At 42.0% G+C, this 19471-nt stretch overlaps 1 protein-coding gene across 1 annotated transcript; it reads right to left on the reverse strand.

Annotated features, from left to right (window-relative positions):
- Nucleotides 1–4166: 4166 nt before the first annotated feature.
- LOC308332380 (uncharacterized protein) lies at nucleotides 4167–19449 on the reverse strand. The gene is made up of 26 exons (XM_080788261.1): nucleotides 19322–19449; nucleotides 19015–19154; nucleotides 18270–18395; nucleotides 17694–17742; nucleotides 17552–17595; nucleotides 17270–17339; nucleotides 17110–17166; nucleotides 16839–16969; nucleotides 16220–16327; nucleotides 15117–15168; nucleotides 14667–14747; nucleotides 13683–13913; nucleotides 13396–13520; nucleotides 12771–12869; nucleotides 12380–12440; nucleotides 12011–12148; nucleotides 10965–11834; nucleotides 8696–8838; nucleotides 7754–7888; nucleotides 6938–6995; nucleotides 6511–6588; nucleotides 6263–6403; nucleotides 6123–6185; nucleotides 4530–5337; nucleotides 4369–4390; nucleotides 4167–4246 (listed from the first exon to the last, which is right to left on the reverse strand). The coding sequence occupies exons 1-24, from the start codon at nucleotides 19404–19406 to the stop codon at nucleotides 4532–4534; spliced, it is 3891 nt and encodes a 1296-aa protein (XP_080644387.1). The 5' UTR covers nucleotides 19407–19449; the 3' UTR covers nucleotides 4167–4246; nucleotides 4369–4390; nucleotides 4530–4531.
- Nucleotides 19450–19471: the final 22 nt, after the last annotated feature.

The following is a 19471-nucleotide window of genomic DNA, read 5'->3' on the forward strand; positions in this document are numbered from 1 at the left end:
CCATTCAGTCATAAAAGCATTCATTCACAAATCCTTGATCATTGATTGGAAATATGACATTCACTGTACAATAAATGTAATCATTGCAGTTATGTTATGTGATAAGTGCATGCATACACAAAATGACCTTTCCCAAATTGAACTTCAAAGAGACTTTGCCTCACAACAACAACATGATGTCTACTTCTGGGAATGCATGTCATCTCAATGTCTCCATCTTGCAATGAGAGTGCAATATGGTAACTGAGCCATGCATTGCACAACGAAGAGAGCTATATAATGAAGAGGGAGATGAAGCCCAGCCAGGACTAGTGGGATAGCATAGGAACGAGGAGGATCCGGAGGGATTCAGAGGAAAAGACGGATGACGATGGAGGGAGAGGAGAGGGGAGGGACAAGGAACCAGAGAGAAGGATGTCTGATGAGAGGGTCTCGGCCACATCGCTACACAGACCAACCCCACTGCTCTGACCTGAGTGTCCCAGGCGATGCCAGGCAATCCAAGGCACTACGACGACAGGCTCAGGAGTTACCCTTACCCAGACGATCCAACCCCTGCCGCCGCCTGCCCGCTGTCCCTCTCTCCATCAGAAGACAGGCGAACACCTTAAGTCTATTATTTGCTCAAGAGTTGAACTTACTGGTTTTTGACACATGCAAAGTAAGAAGGCTATGTCATTTTAAAAGATCTCTTACCTTCAGATTCCATAGATTTATTGAGATAAAATAATAATTTTTAATTATTTTATTAGTGGTTTAAAGTTAAGGGTTAAATCTAAATTAATCTTGTGCTTATTCTTAAACTCATTTCACTCATTTCACAAAACATGCAGTAATCCTGGTCACTAAACTGCCTCCCCCTGGCCAGCCGGGGCGCCTGATGGAGGGGAAAGGAACTGGTTGGAATAACGTGTTCCTTCCACGCGCTACGTCCAACCAGGGAAACTCCCCCCTGTCAGGTGTAAAGGAGCAACTTGGACACTCAGGCATGAAGGAAGCATGAGTTCAAGTCCCCTTGTCCCCCATATATGGGGACTACGTTGGTGGAGGGTGTGTAGAGCCCAGGATCACATTAGATGATTGACACAGGGGTGAAAAATGAGTTACAAAATCGTGGGATAAAAAATATATATAAAAGAAAATAAACTCATTTCACTGGTGCCCCTTCTAAAATTCAGATTGATTTTGACTCTTACTTATAAGACTTATAATTATACTTATAATTCAAACTTAATTATACTTATAATTCAGACTTATGAATAATTATTTCACAATTATTCATTCCACTGATCTACAGGATTAAATATACAACTACTGTACCTATATATGCTTAAACCTTGCTGGACTGTCTGAGTCTCCCAGTTCATTTCGACTGTACATTTTCTGTAATTTCCCTGGACACTACACAATGTGCCATGGGTGTGTGTGTGTGTGTGTGTGTGTGTGTGTGTGTGTGTGTGTGTGTGTGTGTGTGTGTGTGTGAGAGAGAGAGCAATTATGCTGATGTTACTGTTGCAACACCACTGTTGCAACTGTTTAGTCTGGCTTTGGCTAGACACATCTTGTGCCACCCCTTACCACTTATCTATAGGAGATGATTAGACCTAGACATTTGTTATGCTTTTGAATTGGAATTTGAAAGTTTTGGACATGTGAGGTTTCCAAACGACAGAGGTGATAATACTGTATCTTTATAATTATCGCAATTAGTAACTAGAGCGGAGAGGTTTGACCACAGTTAGTTGGATTCATATCCAGCTCAGGTTCAGGTAGAGCAAAGAAAGTCCTATCAGTACAATGACCCAAAATACACTTGCCAGCAGGGTTACAGAGGTTAAATAAGGGGACATCTGGCCTGCGCCTGCAATGCCAGTGTGTCGCGGGTTCGAATCCCGATCCCGACGACCTATACAGCGTGTCACTCCCCAGTTCTCTCCCCAGTCTACTGTCCTATCAATAAAGGCAAACAAGCCACAAAAAAAAAATAATAATAATAAAGGTTAAATATAATATATACCCATTATTTATTGAAAAAAAGTGAAAGAGTGAAAAAATAAATTTTGCTTCACATTAAACGAATACATTCAAATATCCAGTTAAAGGTTGATTATTAAACAAATAAAACATACTTTTCCATCTTAGCAATACGTTCTGTCTCAGTAAACAAATTGTCTCAGTAAACAAACTGTATCTATATGAAAAACAAACTATAATTAAATTATTACAAAACACATTAATCACTTAAACCATTTTACACTTTGGCTATTCGAAAATAGCTGATCTACAGTAGCCTACAAGCTCACAAGTCACAACAAGCTTCTCAGCTTACTGTAGATTTGAGTGCATTTACTTTGGTAGGCTACTACTGAAAGTAAATTTTTATTCCATACTATTACTCAATTATAATTTTTGAATGCAGGTATTTTACTTAATTAAACAGAGTTGTTGCTGTTCGGAGGAAACCTTAAAACTCAATTTTTGAGGTTTTAGATTTTTCTTTTGTTGCATAAATCAGTGCTATTGAACACCCTTTACGTCTGTGTGTTGTTTCGAAAATATTGAACCAATGGAAAGTAGTAAAAAAAACGCATTGGACAAAACCTCTTAATTCCATTGGACCCTCAAACTGTCTGCTAAAACAGCTAACTCCACCACCTCTCTCCTTCTCATGCAAGTAATTGACAATATCTAATGACACAAGACCAACTTTGATGAGGCACTATTGCATCGTTTAAAAAATATAAAGTTTTAGTAATTTTCCTTAAAAATGTATATTTTTCATTTCCTGAAAATACTGTATTATAGTCCTTTAAGCATACATTTAGTTCCTTTTGTCCTGATGGCTGCACCCCACGACTGACACAGCCCTGGGTAGATAACCCAGCCTGGCAGAGATCTGTGCTCATAGCGCATCCTTTCTAGTATCTGGTCCTGCAATGTGCCGTTTAAACTTTGGAACACAGTTTCCTTCTAATTCACATAATCAGGGGTCACCATGTTGGCTTGCGGTGGACATATTATTTGTAAAAAAAATTTTTTTGCTATTGGTCCATTTGGTGTGGGTCCACGAATGTACAGTAAGTAAACAGATTCTGCATATGTATAACATTAGGGGGGTTATTTAACTTTGTTCCGTAGTAGTCTGCTCATAAAGTAACTACTGTATAACTATAACAGATACTTTCTCTGTAATCAGGGGTCATACCCATGTTGGCTTGCGGTGGACATTTTTGTCAAAATTCAATATTACCAGAAACACACAGATAGCCCTGAATTACCATAAGTCATAACAGGTCTGTAACTCTGAGAGTGTGCAATTTGGTTCCATGCTTATCTATTCTGTTGTGCGGGCTCTAGCCACCTTTAAACGGAAGTAGGCTATTTTTAGTCCAGCACCCACCTGTCGATGTGGGTTATATACATCCTCTTTCTGCTTCATTCACTCTCACAAAAAAGAAAAGCTTATCACCAGATCTAGCTGACAGTGTAATGAAGGGCTACACGACATTCATCATTTCATAATTCATACATCTGATTACGATAGACTGATCCTATGACTCCAGAAGAATAATATACACCTGGAAATCGCATCTATCTAAAAATGCACCAAGTCTGTGTGTACGTAGCTAAACTAAATGTTTAAATGACTACATTTCAGTATTTCATTAGGTAACTTATGTAGGGTAGACTCCTGGTTCATACCTCAGAAAATATGATGAAGATAAGAGTGAGCATTCTCAAGTTATAGGCTTTTGTGTCACCTTTGCCCTATTCAGACTGGCCTTTTTCAGAGATTGGGGTAGGTGTAAAGAATAGCCAAAAAGACAAAAAAAACTAATTTTGTCCCAAAATAAAGTTTCGCAAGAATCCATTTAATTAATGGGAGACCCTAAAGATAAGAAAAACATAGTTGCATTTAGTTCTAACTCGGGTAGGGGTATCTAAAAAACTAAGGCCTTTTTTGAGGACTTACCGGTCTAATAGTGCTTTAAAGAATCTGTAAAGAATCTGAATACTTCTAAAACTAAACGTTGATGCTGTGGGCACAGAGGTTAGGGTCAGAGGAATTACCAATGTCAGACAAGAGGGTACCAACAAGAGGGAAGTCAACTGTTGAACAGTAAATGCCTAACTCAAGATGTTATTACCGTGAACATGGGGCAGCAGTGGTTGTTGGAGGTAGAGCAGAAGGTTCCCTGTTTGATCCTGAGTTGGTGTCAAAGTGTCCTTGAGCAAGGCACTGAACCTCCATGAGCAGGTCGGTGCCTTGCATGGTTACCTCCGCCGTCGGTGTGAATGCATGCGTGAATGCATGCGTGAATGAATGGGCACATTCAAGCAGGTCAGATGTATGGAGAATCAGGATGACTGGCGGCGATGGAAGGCTCGTCTGAGGACGACGGTCGACGGTCGACGGGGGGGGGGGGGGGGGGAGAGAGAGAGAGAGAGAGAGAGAAACATGGGTGAATGCAATGCACATTGTATATCACTTTGGATGAAAGGCGCTAGCCTATAAATGCACAATTTACCATTATTGCGGCTGCTGCCAGGCTTCTGCAGTGGGATACTGGAGGATACCTCCTCCAGTAGAACCATAACTGTAGTCGACATACTGTGAGAACACAGAGTGCTGTTCTGGAGCTCGGGCAATACTCGCAGGTCCAGTTTCGTACGGACACCCGTGTGTGAAGTAAGAGCTCTGGGTTCCAGTTCCATATGGATATCCATGTTGGAAATAAGGGTTGTGGGTGACTTGACCGTAAGGATAAACTGGGGTGCCATAACCTGCAGCTGGCAGGGAGTTCCAGGGGCTTCCCGTTGATATGGTGGACTGGTGGAATCTCTGGCTAGTTGGGTTTGGGTTCACCATAGTCATGGAACTGCCCATGTATGGACCGACCCCGAAATTAATAGGAGAGGCCGTGGTGTTATATATGGCAGCAGCGTTTGGATTAATGACTGTGGCTAGGGTGGCGCTGGGTTCACCCACGTTGATGCTCACATTACAGTACAACTGAAGAGCCTGGTCTACCCTGGGCTGTAGCTCAGTGGAACCGACGGCCTTGGCTGCAGGTGAGTTTGACGGAACAGGACTGTCTTCACCTGCAGGGTTTGCTGCTCTGCAGTGGTTTTCCAGAGACTGGACATCACCGATGATGGCGTCAGTGAGAGAAGAACACTGGCCGGCAGGTGATGAGATGTCTGAATAAGGACCTGATGGTCTGTCATGTGTGTTGCCGCCATCGGGAGACATTGACATTCTTTGCCGTTTGACCGTCTCTCCGTCTCCATTCGATGAGACATCATCCAAAACACGTTTCACCGTTTGTCTCTTTTCTGGGGAAGAAAAAAATACAAATATGTTAGGATACATGCCAGACTGTCACCCTGCACCCAGAGATATATTCATTGGTAAATAAAACAAGAAAAATAAAAACAGATCAGTTATCTGCCTGACAGCGACAATATAAAGGACAACTGCACTGGGTCAGAGGTTCCGGGCTCTATTTTGTCCATGTTTTTCTAAAGAAAAAAGGAAATTTGGTATATAGTATTTTTTATTGGCCTAAAATAGTGTCTCTATATACATTCATGAATCCACTTGCTGACCGGCTGTCGGTATCTTTTTTAAAGGGGTTTCTTGTGACCCTACCATTAACATCCTATGTAAGGCAAAAATGTCAAACTTTCCTTGTGCTTTAAGTAGCATGAGACATGTCAAACTAGGGGGGTTTTCATGATTTTGAATCCATTCCAAGCATTAGTTTTGCACTAAAAACAGCCAGAATGTATATATGAATGTAGGCCTAGACAATATTTTAGGCCAATAAAAAAGACTATATAACAAATTTCCCACCCCACAAGCCCGGCTGGCGGACTATTAGCATGGAAATAGAGCCCTCCATCTCTCCCATGTGTGCACGGGACACATGCACATGGAAATAAAGCCTCGGAGTGGTTTTCTTTTTTAGAATACAACCTCATGACATATAAATATTAAATAGTATCGAATCCATAATCAAACCCTGGAATTTCTATAATAGTAAAGTTGCTCAAAACAGCAGCATTTTCAGGACAACAATACAAGTTGTGTTCCAGTATACAGTAAGTGAGCTATTTACCATTATGTCCAGAGAAGCAGGGGTGGGTGTGGGCTTCCTGTTTCACCTCCTGTTTAATGGTGACTGGAAACAGCAGAGAGACAATTAGACCAATTAGATGTGTTGGGAGTGGACTTGAGAGTAATGTTGACCTCACACACCTGTTATGTTTGAGTTGTGAGCGTTCAGGGTTGTGAGCTGACACTCTGGGATGGGCTCAGTCTTCACAATGGCCACGCTGGTCAGAGTCGTCTCAGTCAGACTCTTTTTAAAACGTACACTTTCTTTGTTGTCTGTCCATTCTGTATAGGGAACAACGATACATTAATAAGATTATGAACTTCAACGGTGTCACTAGCTGGGACATATCATAATCATAGAGCTTGTCTGTAGACGGAGAGGTTCTCACCTGGTGGTTGTTGGTCAGCAGGTGGACAGGAGGAGGTCACATTCTGTTGTCTCCAGATGTCCTCCAGTATCTGGATGCCTATAGACAACAATCAATCCACTACAGTTACAACACCACACATTCAAGGACCACAGCTGTGAATAGAACATTACACACTAATGTGTGTAATGTTCGGTAATCAATCAATTACAAGACAGGACGATAGGTCACAGTTCTCTTGGGTTTAATGAATTGAACACAGGAGATGACACAAGAATGACTGACATGTGTTGGTCTGCAACTAGTATTAGGGGGAAATCTAGTATTATCTGGTGTTATATTGTCTATTAGTAAACTCACATGGGGTTAGACATACACACACACACAAAGCCACATTTAGCGAGGTTAGCATCGCTCAAAAAGCGAGAGAAAGAAGATTAAGAACTACCTTCATCGAATGAAGCCGCTTGGACGCGATCATATGAGTTTGTGTCAAGCAGTCTAACCTTGAAGTTTAAAAAAGAAACATTACAATAGGTTAGAAGTTTTAAAAAAACTTAGTAGGGCAAGTGATATTCCTTTATTAAAATAAGTATTAAATATCTATATATTCTGATGTAATCATTGCTATATGAGTGTTCGTTCAGTAACAGGAGTCTCGAAGTCTCTCCAGCTCTTTATTAAACAGAAAATGCATTTTCAGTCGGGATACCAATTTTATCCAGTCAGGACTTTAATACCCTACTTTGTAACACAAAAGTTGCTAAAATAGCTAGGGTTGTCACGCGATCGGGACATACATTACCTAATGTCAATATTATATCCATATCATGATATTAGACTGGATATTGTCTGTGATTTTGGATATTGTGCTATTGTGATATGGCATAAGTGTTCTATACAAATTGGGGAAAATTGTATCGTATTCTATCGGTATCCCTAAAATAGCTGACGTTTTGGTTTTTTTTAGGTATTTCTGAATTTGAATCATTTAAAAGTAACATTTAAAAGGACATACAGTATGAGGTATCTCAAACATACTCACACTGTGTGAGGGGGCACAGGGAGAGGGAGGACAGGCAGGGAAGGAGACACGTGGTTGTCTGTGTGTGCTCAACCTAAGAGCAATGCTGTTGTGCAGACTTTCATTCTTTTAAACCTGTCATTTTGTGTCCAGTTACCAGCAACAAAATGGAAGTGTGCAACGCACTGTTTTAAACTAAAAATATGTTTGTGGTGCAGCAGCAACGTTCCAACTGGTTACCTCAACGTCCGTTTGGTAAAACTCTTCCCGTTCGGCGACTTCATTGACGGCAAGCTCGAAGCCTTTCTTCTTCTGTTCCACACCCATGCCCTCCAGATTCCAGATTCCAGCCATTATATTGGGGTACTTCTCCCACTAACAGAACAGAGACACATTTCAACCTGTAGCTCAACACAGCTACTGTTCTGATAAAATAAAATGGAGAGTCAGGCACTCAATTTCAATTTAAAATTGGGAGATAAGTGGCAGAATGCCAATTAAAGCCTCTAGTCTACATCAACAACATCTTTATGCTAGGCAGTTGTTACCATACACGGATCATAGAAGAAGGGGAGTGTAATGAGTAATCTGAGTAGATGTACAGTAGTACAAGACAGAAAGTTCACAAGCTGTTAGAACTCCCCTATGGGAGTTGATGGTCTGGTTAGAGTCTGGCAGGACACGACCAAGGTTACAGGAAATGAGAGGGAGAATATAGCTGTTTTGACGATTGGAAAAGTCTGGGAAAAGGAAGCATGCGAGGCACATGGGAGACAATAGCAGCTTTCATGTCAGGTCACTCAGTACCGCTAGAGGGGAATGTGCGCCTTCTGCATCATGTGTTTGTGTTCAAATCATCCTGACCCGGTTCGAAGGAGAGGAGGGGGCCAAACCTAACCACTGATAGAAAAGGCACTGATGGAAAGAGTATATACAGTACTGAGAAGTACTGCTTCTGCTATGCTATTTGTAACCTACAGGCACACAATAAACTGAGCTTGATGAAGTGAACTGTGTCATCATCGATTCAACTGCCTTGTCAGAGGCTATACACTTCAGGAGCAGCCTTGATTTAATACTCCAACCACACTGATAACAAAACAAAAGCATGTAGTCGATTCAATTCACTCAGATTTTAGAGCATGACATAATTGTAGGAGTTAAGTACTAGAGGCCACTGACCATATAGTGAAACTGGTGATCGATGCCGACGATGTGTTCACAGATGTGTTCAAGTTGGACAGTCTCTTGGCAGCTGCGACACATGTAGAATCGGAAGACTGTGTCCCTCTGAGACTTTCTACACACCAGCATCGACTTCAGACCTGACACACACACACACACACACACACACACACACACACAAACACACACACACACAAAGACACACACACACACACACACACACACACACACATACGCGCGCACACACACGCACAAGCACACGCACATGCACACACTATGACACATGCTTCTTCACTAGCCGCCCTACACAACCAAACGTTGGGGTGAGGACTTGTGTCAAGTGACTAAAGCCGTTAATCCTCTGGGGATGTTTAATTGTTTCATACTGGTCTGATGTGGAAAGAGGAATCAGTGTCACATTCGGTTTTATTATGTTTTTCGTAAAGTTCCCCACTCTCTCAACTCTCTCAACCTCATGATTTCCATAACTCTTCTTCACCTTCACAGTATGATGATTTGTTATAATTATAATTATGAAGATAACTGCTTCATATAAAGAACAATGTTGGTGTCAATGAAGAATCATCAATAATAATAATAATAATAATAATAAAGGAAGTTGCACTTTAACTCAATGCAGTGTATACTGTCTTCAAATATCTTTTGTGTGAAGCAGTTTATAGGTGAACTATAACAAGGCAATGCAAGGCAGTGGCCAGTTTACAATAACGTTAGGTTTGCTCTATTATGGCCATGGCAATCATTATAATCATCACCAATAAAAATGTTGTAGGTCATCACTACAACATAACTACCAGGAATTAGCCTTACCTTTGCCTCATTAACTTATTTAAGACGTATGATGTACACTACAGTAATACTTGATATTACAATTTACAATTTAGGCATTTAGCAGACGCTCTTGATCTTGATCTTGATCTTGATCTCTTGATGACTTACATTAAGCAAAAACAAAAGCATGGCATACATCACATAAGAAGTAGTTATCATGAATCATGTATAAACTAAGAACGTAACAGTGGAGTATCTATGTCAACTATACATACTATACTATACTATATTATATATTATACAATATACATGTGTACTATAAAGTGCTATGACTACATAAAATACAATTCTAGTGCTGTCTACGTAACAAGCTATAAGTCTAAAATACTATATAAGGTCGCATTCTCACCAGAGAGCTTTGCTGCGATTAAAACGAATCCTGCTGCGCATTTTCAGAAAGTGCGCTTCGTTTGGCAGGTGTGAAGGCTCTTTCGAATCCTAATGCGCAGCAAAGAACCACATTTTACTCCGAGCAAAAACGGGGGTTTCGCTTCACTTCCAATCGCGCTTGACTACGATTCGGTGCAGGTGTGAATGCAATCCGCAGCAAATAAAGGAAATGAAGCAAACAATGTGGCGGGTGAGGAGCTGAACACAGTTGGAGACGGAGAAGGCATATTTTACGCAGCGCAAAGATGTCCCGTTACCGTGGATAGACGTGGTCGAATGAGGAGAGTGGAGACTGAAGCCCTGATCGAAATGAGGACGAGTACATTAATCAATTGCTTAAGAAAACACAAACACTGTAGTGCAGTGTAATAGTATTATAGCCTACAGAATATTCTGTCTGTCTGTGCGTGCCGTAAACATGGAGTGTTGTCACTGTGTGGGGACTAGTGGGGAGTAGGAACTTTCATCTCGATAAACTTGTAAACATTTTGCGCTGCTGTCTGTTATATCAGTGCGCTCAGCGCTGTGCCTCCATGCCCAAAAGAACAGTGCGTGGCTGCGTGCTTATAGTGAGAGAGCGAGAGAGAGAGGGGGGGGCAGTCCCAGACGGCACGACACATATGCACGTTATGAGTATAATTTTATCACCATAGATTTATCATTTCACTGTGTAGGCTAGTTTATGAATGGAACACATTGATAAAGGTCCCCCCTGCTGCGTTTCCAATTGCTGCGGATCATGACAGTGTGAAGGCAAACCGTAGCCAATTAAACATGCAAGAATCCCATTTCTCCGCCCATACGCATTCGAGTCTACCGAAGTATTAGGTGAGAATGCGACCTAAGTCTACATAAAGTGCTATCTAAGGGGCTAGGCTAGGGCAAGTGCTACGGACCATATTGACTTGATACTTATTAAAATGAAATACTTTTTTTTAAACTTTGTAATATTTGAATATCTTGTTGACACCCTTGCAGCAAATCTCACCACAAAATGATTTCCTTTGTGCATAAGGTCACTCACCTACGACTCGCTTTCCAGTGGCTGCTGAAATGGCTTTAAGGTAACAGGACAGACGGCTGTCAGTCGTTATGCCTGCTGGGAGTGACAGACTTGAAGTGATGCCCTGAGGTGCTTCCTGCTTCGTACCAGGGTCCTGGGGAACCTGCAGCCTTGTACCAGGGTCCCGGGGAACCTGCTGCCTCGTACCAGGGTGCTGGGGAACCTGCTGCCTTGTACCAGGGTCCTGGGGAACCTGCTGCCTCGTACCAGGGTGCTGGGGAACCTGCTGCCTTGTACCAGGGTCCTGGGGAACCTGCTGCCTTGTACCAGGGTGCTGGGGAACCTGCTGCCTTGTACCAGGGTCCTGGGGAACCTGCTGCCTCGTACCAGGGTGCTGGGGAACCTGCTGCCTTGTACCAGGGTCCTGGGGAACCTGCTGCCTTGTACCAGGGTGCTGGGGAACCTGCTGCCTTGTACCAGGGTCCTGGGGAACCTGCTGCCATTCCTTGGAGTCCTCAGGAGCCCCTGGCTGTGTCCCTACATCCCGACGGGCCACTGGCTGTGTCCTGGAGCCATGAGGAGATGTTGGCTGTGTTCTGGAGTCATGGAGAACCTGCAGCCTTGTACCAGGTCCCTGAGGAACCTCCTGCCATTCCATGGAATCCTTAACAATCCCTTGTTGCTTGACATCGTCCTGAGGAGCAACTGGCCGTGTCCTGTGGTCCTGAGAACTCTCTAGCTGGACATCAACGCTCTGTGGACCTTCTGGCTGGGTGTCAGTGGGTAAGCTCTGTGGACCTTCTGGCTGGGTGTCAGTGGGTAAGGTGTGCACCGGTGAGCATTCTGAGTCAGGACGAGTCAAAGGATCTGGGCTTTGATTTGTTTTATTACCTATGGATGGAAGTGATAGTTGGTGCCCAAGAACCATTAAGAATGCACGTAAATTATGATGGAAAGAAACAGGCGGAGGAGGGAAACTGAGAACAGGAAAATCTGGGCTGACAACCACTGTAACAAAGGCATCCTATCTATAAATGTGAAACAGTGAGGATGGTTGGTGCATTTACCATCAGGGTGATGTGAAGGTTCATGTACACCAGTTGACATGTCCTGGTGTTTCAGGCTCTCTGGTTGAGGATGAGTTGCAGAAGGTGAATCCTGTGACCCTCTCTGCTGTCTCAGGAGGGCTTTTACTTTAATTAGGACTGAACAACAAAAAACACAATCACATCCAATTAAATAAAAAACCTGACGCACACACGCACACCTGTACACTCCTCTCTCTCTCTGTCGCTCTAATTAATTAGTCTCATGTCGCGCAGCTGCGACTAGATTCTCCCAGCAGATCCTGTCGGGAGCTGCCTATGCCATAGGTGGACCCCAGGCAATTTTTTATGTGACCGAATAAAATCAACTAATCAAAAAAGCTGTTTTACCTTCAGGTACTTCTGCTTTAGTCAGCTCTTCATACTCTCTCTCACTATTCATTGGCATAGCCTATGCAAAGAGAAAAGAGACAATCACAGTAACCCATTAAAACCGGGAAAGCATCCCTGCCGTGTACAACCATGTTCATTTGCTGCTCTGAGGGCAGCTTTTGAATTCTTCTCTCAGGGCATCAATTTAACATTGGTGTATGTATAGCATTTAAATGCTATACATGATGCGCCTGTTTCAGGATTTAGAAGATATTAAAAAAATTGGCCTCATGAGGTCTTAATGGGTTGAACAAAACAAAACATGGCAATATGATCATCAACATGCCCATCCATTCTGAATAGAGTTGTGTATTTTGTCTGGATACCCGCTAGGAGGACTGTGAGTTACCTGCGTTCTGCCTCCCGTGTCTTGCTTAGCCAACTCCGTGACAATCATCTGGAACTCCGTGTCTGGTAGATCCGAGATCAACTCTGGGCGCTTGAACCTCTAAATGCATCATTCAGAACATACAGTTAACATGTACTGTAGTGTAGAACAGTGGTTCTCAACCTTTTCAGGCCCCCACCACCCCCAAAATAATCATATTTGAACCCCCCACCCTGACAAGCACATGGAATTGTATTGGAGTTGAGGCATTACATGTAGTTTGACTTGGTTCCACAGATAAATATTGTGAAAATAGCAGATAAACGATGATGGAGCTCACAACGACTCACAGCGTGTAGATCTGCTATTTTCAAAATGTTTGCCTCTTTCTTAAATTATTTGATCAGTTTTTTATAGTAGGCCTATAGTTTGTTGATTACGTTTGATGCAGTAATTGTCTTTTTGATGTGTTATAAAGGTCTCAGAACCAGAAGTCCTTAACTTATCGCTTCACTGTCATCTGGGGACCCCCAAATCAACCTGTTTCCTAAAACTACTGACCACGTGCAGGTTTAATAAACTGTGCAGCAAATAGGTGTTCACTCACCAGTCACCACGTAGTTTAATAAACCTTTGAATCACTCACCACATAGTTTAATCGGTGTTGCGTGCTGAACCTGTGCTGGTAGCTAGACGGCCTGGATTTGCACAGTAGACAGAACAACGCACACCTTTTGTCACCGTGCGTGACCGCTACCAAGAAGTTCAAACCTGGAAAGGTTCACAAGCAAGCACACGTTGTTCTGATTTGATTAATCATCACAAGAGTAAGAAACAACAGAATTGGCATACATGTAACAATCTAACCACGTTGCATAATGCGTCCAGATGTACTCAAAATAGCGGTAAAGTGGTTAAAAGAGTTATACTGACCCACTGCCGGTCCATGTGTTGTGGACTCTGATTGCCTGGTGGATTCTGATGTTTCTACACTGCTGCTCCCACACGTAGATGCAGGAGACACGGCTGCGGCCCGTGAGAGATCACTATTTGACCTCACATAGGTCTGGTCGGTCTTGGAGGGTTCTTTTGAGGTTTGACAGGTAGTTGAGGTGGCATGGGTTTTGGCTGCAGTGGGTTTGGAGTTGGCTGTGATTCTTGACACTGTTGGAGTTGCACTGGAGTTAGTCTGGGTCAGGTGTGACTTGGCTCTAGTGGATTTGGAGATGGTGGATGTGTTGCACTACAGGTGGTTACAGAAGTTTTGTAACTGATGGCAAGTTTTGAGTTGGTTACAAGCACATCAGATGTTATTATTATCATCATAGGTACAGAAGGTATGGTTAAAATCTGATTAGGAAACATAATTTTTTTCATCAGATGTGATGAAGAGCTGATGAGGCACGAAACGTCATGTCCACTTTGGTGTAAGAATAAATCTTTAAGCTTTGGAGCTCAGACCAGTGTGCGGACCTTATTTTCTTTTCTCTTATTTACCTCGGCCCAGCACCTGGCGTTTTAGTTAGTGGATGTGCGTGCTTTATTGTTTCTTTCAGCGTTCCATTCTATATCATTGTAGGTGAGGTTCCTTTCACAGTGTGTCACAATGTATGTTAGGTATACAACAAAATGATTTGTTTCATGACATTCATTTTCATTTATTTTTCGTTTTTTTTTTTATAGGTTCTATGACCTCAATTACACCCAAACAACCTGAACTTTGAACATTCAGTGGATTTTCTGTGGTCTGAGGTTTTCTCTGTGTGTTCTGAAGCCCTTTGAGCTGCAATGAACATCACAGTCCACAGGCAACAAAGTTTTTTGGGTGCAATGAGCTAAAAACAAAACAAAAAATCATTTTTATAGGCAAAGACAAGAGCATTTCAATCAATATGTGCCTGATTTGACTTGACTTACCCAATTTCGCTCCCACTGGTAAAACAGGAATAAGCTCTCCTTGACCACCCTTCATTTTACTCCTTTGCAAGATCTTGACAGCTGGAACAGACATGAGGGACTAAGACACCAACTCTGGTTCTATCATAAATGACATACTGTACACACCATGAGAGGAAGGGGAAGTGCAGAACTGCCTATATTCACAAATATCGAGGGCAAAACAAATTTCACTGATGTAGTACATCAGTGCCAGGCATAGACTCCAATTGTAACGAGCCTCCGTTTCATGTTATAATAGAGGCTCAATGGAGCTGGATGGAAAGGACCCATAGCTGGTGGGGACGTAGGCTTTGCATATGCATATAGCAACCGGAGCAATACTAAAAGGTAAATTGGCGGGACTCGCTCTACTGAGAACATGTTCTAGTTATCTACAACAGCAGAGGGTATAACCATAACAACACTCACCCTTTCCATATCCGTTTGTCCTGATGGGGATGCTATTGCTCAGTGTCACAATCTGTAAGACAGAAAACAGAGAGATAACGTTGAAATCAAACTGATTGCTGCAGCATCTATCAATACATTCACAAAACCTGTTTCTGTATCTCTGTGTGTCTGTCTATCTGTCCCGGGCATAACCCAGACTTGGTACAGGTATGTGAAGACCTGGAGGCGTGCAGTGCTGAGTGGAAATATGGTCGGACAAGCGGTTGTCCAGAGCCAAACAAGAAATGATCACATAGTGATATTTGTCAGGTGAAAGAAGCGCTGTCTCCGTTGTGTTCTCCCCCCATATTATTATGATTATTATTTTAGTAACGTGTATGTTTGTGTGTCACAACCTCGCGCTCAATGACTGTGTTTTGTTGTGGCTATGCATTGGCTGCGCTGCTGTTTCAGCCGTGTTTGGTTTGAAGTTATATCGAGTGACGTGAGAACATTGCAAACGTGTCAAATAACTCTCTCTCTGCAGTCTGCGTGGCTGCCAGGGATATTTGCCTGTCCCCTTCCCATTGGCTAGAGGCAGCATTGCCGTTGCTTGTCGCCCCATTGGCTAGAAGCAGCCAATCACGTCATCACGTCAGTATGACTAGAGGGTTGATCTTGTCGTCTACATTTCATGTAGGTTTCACCTGACGAAAAAACATTGCCACTGCACCAATACAAGTGATATAGCATGCACAATAGATATTCATTCCTTTTACAGGACAGTCTTGCATTGTTGTTTTGCATTGTTGCCTCTCGCAATTTTCTTCCGTCATACAGTCTGGAGTATGGGGAAGTTCTGATCATGAGCAAGCTCCCCACTTCCGTTTCATCTTTACAGTCACACTAATTTATTCTAATATAAATCAAAATCCTCCTAAGCATATAGCTGGCTGCTTAGCAGAAATGGAAATAAAAAAATAAAATGTAAAGTGAAATGGCATTCGGAGATTGTGGAATAGTTGTCTGGCCACGCAAGACTAGTGTCTGACTAGTGATCTCTACACTAGAGTGTACACTCTAGATATCATTCATTAAATCAGGACGGTGTGTGTAATTGTACTTGATGTGTAGTAGTGTACCTGTATACAACCGGTGGGGTGGATGTTTGCTGCCTGCTTTGCCAAGTCCAGCATCTTGTCACAGCTTTTCTTTGCTTCAGAATCTAGGGAGTCTGGGTGTGCAGAGTCCTGCAACGCACGCACACACACACACGCACACACACACACACACACACACACACACACACACACACACACACACACACACACACACACACACACACACACACACACACACACACACACACACACACACACACACACACACACACACACACACACACACACACACACACACACGGCTAATATATTTATAACCATCTTCACCAATATAGGAGTCGAATAAGTGTCATATTTCAAAGTTGACTAATGGTCAATACTTCATACTGTAAGTATACACAATATATGCCTACTGTACTGTATATCTGGTTGTGATGTCTCTCTATCTATACAGTAGTATTAGTATAGTGGTGATGCAGGATAATATATGACTGGAATGGATATCACCTCTGTAACAAAGCTTCATCACTGAAGATGCCATGAAGTCAGTTTGTTGTGGCCTGGTTTATTAAAACATACATACAGTATGGATATAGTACCTCTAGCACATTTGTTACAAAAGCAATTTGAATGTACTCACCAGAAACGTTTCTACGTGTTCAAAACTGAATACGTGGCAGGAGAATTCAAATTCATCCAGGATCCTCTTACAGAGTAAACATAAGGATCTCCGCGATCTGCCACAATTGTACCGAACTAGAAACTGCAGACCTGGTACGAGCACATGCACCATAACAATTATACAAAGGCCTTCGGCCAGGCGCAGATAATTAGAATCACTGGGATCACCTGCACAATATAGTGTTTGTTGTCTGCAGCCCTTTAGAGTGGTTGCAGTCGTACTTACTCACCGAGCTGTGGATATTTGTAGTAGCTCTGCAGGTTATCAAGTCTGGCAATCTTTGGAACTATGCGTACACATGAAAATGTCAATATAAAACACCAAAAATAATATTTTTGATAAATGAACGGGAGGCAAGCGCACAACATTGTTATAGTACAATCACTAACCTTCATACATCCAGTCAAACTTGAGGTACTCATCAAGCATCTTGCAGGCTGTCAGAAAATCATTAAAATCCTGAAAAGATACTGTACAATGTAAGGAGAAAGCCTGCTACTTTTGAAAAGATATGGGGTAGGTTCTTTGAGGTTCTACCTTCAATATCTCCTCTGGGTTGATTTAGTTTTATTTATATTGTTATTTTTGATGTTTGATTTTTGATGTTTGATGTTGTCAAGTGGTGTTCAATACAGAGTACAATACAAAGTAATGAGATCTGTGTAGTTTACCTTTCTAGGGTTGGGGTTTGTTTTCTTTTTTGAGTTTGTCTTGTCTTGTTTAAAAGAAAAGAAGAAAATCATGATTCTGTAATTCATTGTTTGAAATGATGATGTCTGCATTATCATTAAATAATGATAATAAATAACTCACCACGATGACTGTGCTTCCCCAAGATCATCCAGCTTGGGAGATCAATTATCTGAATGAATGAAAGAATGAATGAATGAATGAATGAATGAATGAATGAATGAAAGGACGGACGGACGGACGGACGGACGGACGGACGGACAAACAAACAATCGTGCAGGTCTCTGAAACGCTGGGTTGCCTGTCCATGGCCCACAAACTTTGGAAGTCAGTCATATATATATATATATACATAGCCATGTGTACCGAAGTGTAGGAGTAGAAGCAAAAAGTGTGTTTTGAAGAAAACGCATAAATAGATCTAGTCTGGCGCAAATGGCAAGGCAAGTGGCCTACATGAAGCGTTGATTCATGATCCAAAGAATAAAGAGGAATATTTACAGTTATAGTTTTAAGCATTATAGTGCCACCATGAGGCCAATTTAAATAAAGTTTAATTCCAACGGTGCCGGGGATTAGCTGCTCAAGTGTGAAATCATACATAGTCCAAGTCCCCGCCAGGCCCTCGACCATCCAGCCTGGCAGTGGTAATAAATGAATCGTTTCTGGAGACGGGCCAAGGAAATCGAGGACTTTCACCTTGAGCACCATGTGTTCAGGTCCTTGTCCATGTGCATTCTCTTCCTCCCAGGCCAAAGATGTTAGGACCTCCTTAACCTCCTTTTCCTTGCAGGCAAATGGTAATTTAGCAGGACACTGGTGCATCTACAGTACACAAGTAAAATAAAAGAGAGAAAAATTAAAAAGTGCTATAATGTTATTTTCCCACTATAATGACAGCATAATGAAATAGCAATAACCAGTGTTATAATGGATGGCACAACAACTGCAGATGGTGTTGATGCCAATTAGCGTAACTTGGCACTTGATCAGTAAGGGACATTTTAGACCAGTGGTTTTCAACCAGTGGTCCCGGGGCCACCAGTGGTCCTTTAGAGAGTTCCAGGTGGTCCCCAGTAAAACTTAAATGATGGAGAGTTGGTAACCAAATGGACCCTTATATATCTTTAACTCTTGAGAGAGTAAAATAAGCTCTCAAGAGCTAAATTATTGTTAAACATCTGCATTACTTAATTTACAAGAAATTGGTCCGTGGCTAAAATGTAGAATAAATATTGGACCTTGACATGAAAAGGGTTGAAAACCATGGTTTTAGACTATTTCTGGACAGCCCAGAGTCTGGAAAAAATGTTTAACTCAAACTCAAGTGTAATACACATGAGGTCTCTTTGATGCTTACTAGTAAGGACACTTCAAATCTTAATTGTACAATGAAATAAAAACGTAACATGCAACCAAATATGAACAGGAACAAATGACTCACCAGAGTCTGTTTGATGTGTCTGGGATGACTCAGGTGGGCTCTGAAGTTGGAGTCAGGGAAAACATACTTGCAGACCATGCATATGCAAAGAGGCTTGCAATTACCTCGGGTGCTGACGCATGTCACGATATGAAGAAGACCTTTCCAAAATAAAATGTTCTATTAATCATTGTTATTCAAGGAAAAGAGTCCATTGTGTTTGTAAATGTGGAACAAAGTACCTTTTCATTTCAACAACTACAAAAACACAATCATGTAGATCTTGAATGGCATTACATATTATACCATATAATGCAGCCCAACTCACCGATGACTGGTTCAGCCCGCTTACTCTGGATGTACTGGCATTCATTCACGATAAAACTGTAAAACACTAAGATGAAAGCAAGCATTAAGGCCTATTTATAGTCTGGATTTTCGGTGGTGAGCTGACCACCGCGACCACCGTTGACCACCG

This window comes from Protomyctophum bolini (genome assembly GCF_963924005.1).
Source record: "Protomyctophum bolini genome assembly, chromosome: 17".
Taxonomy (NCBI): Eukaryota; Metazoa; Chordata; class Actinopteri; order Myctophiformes; family Myctophidae; genus Protomyctophum; species Protomyctophum bolini.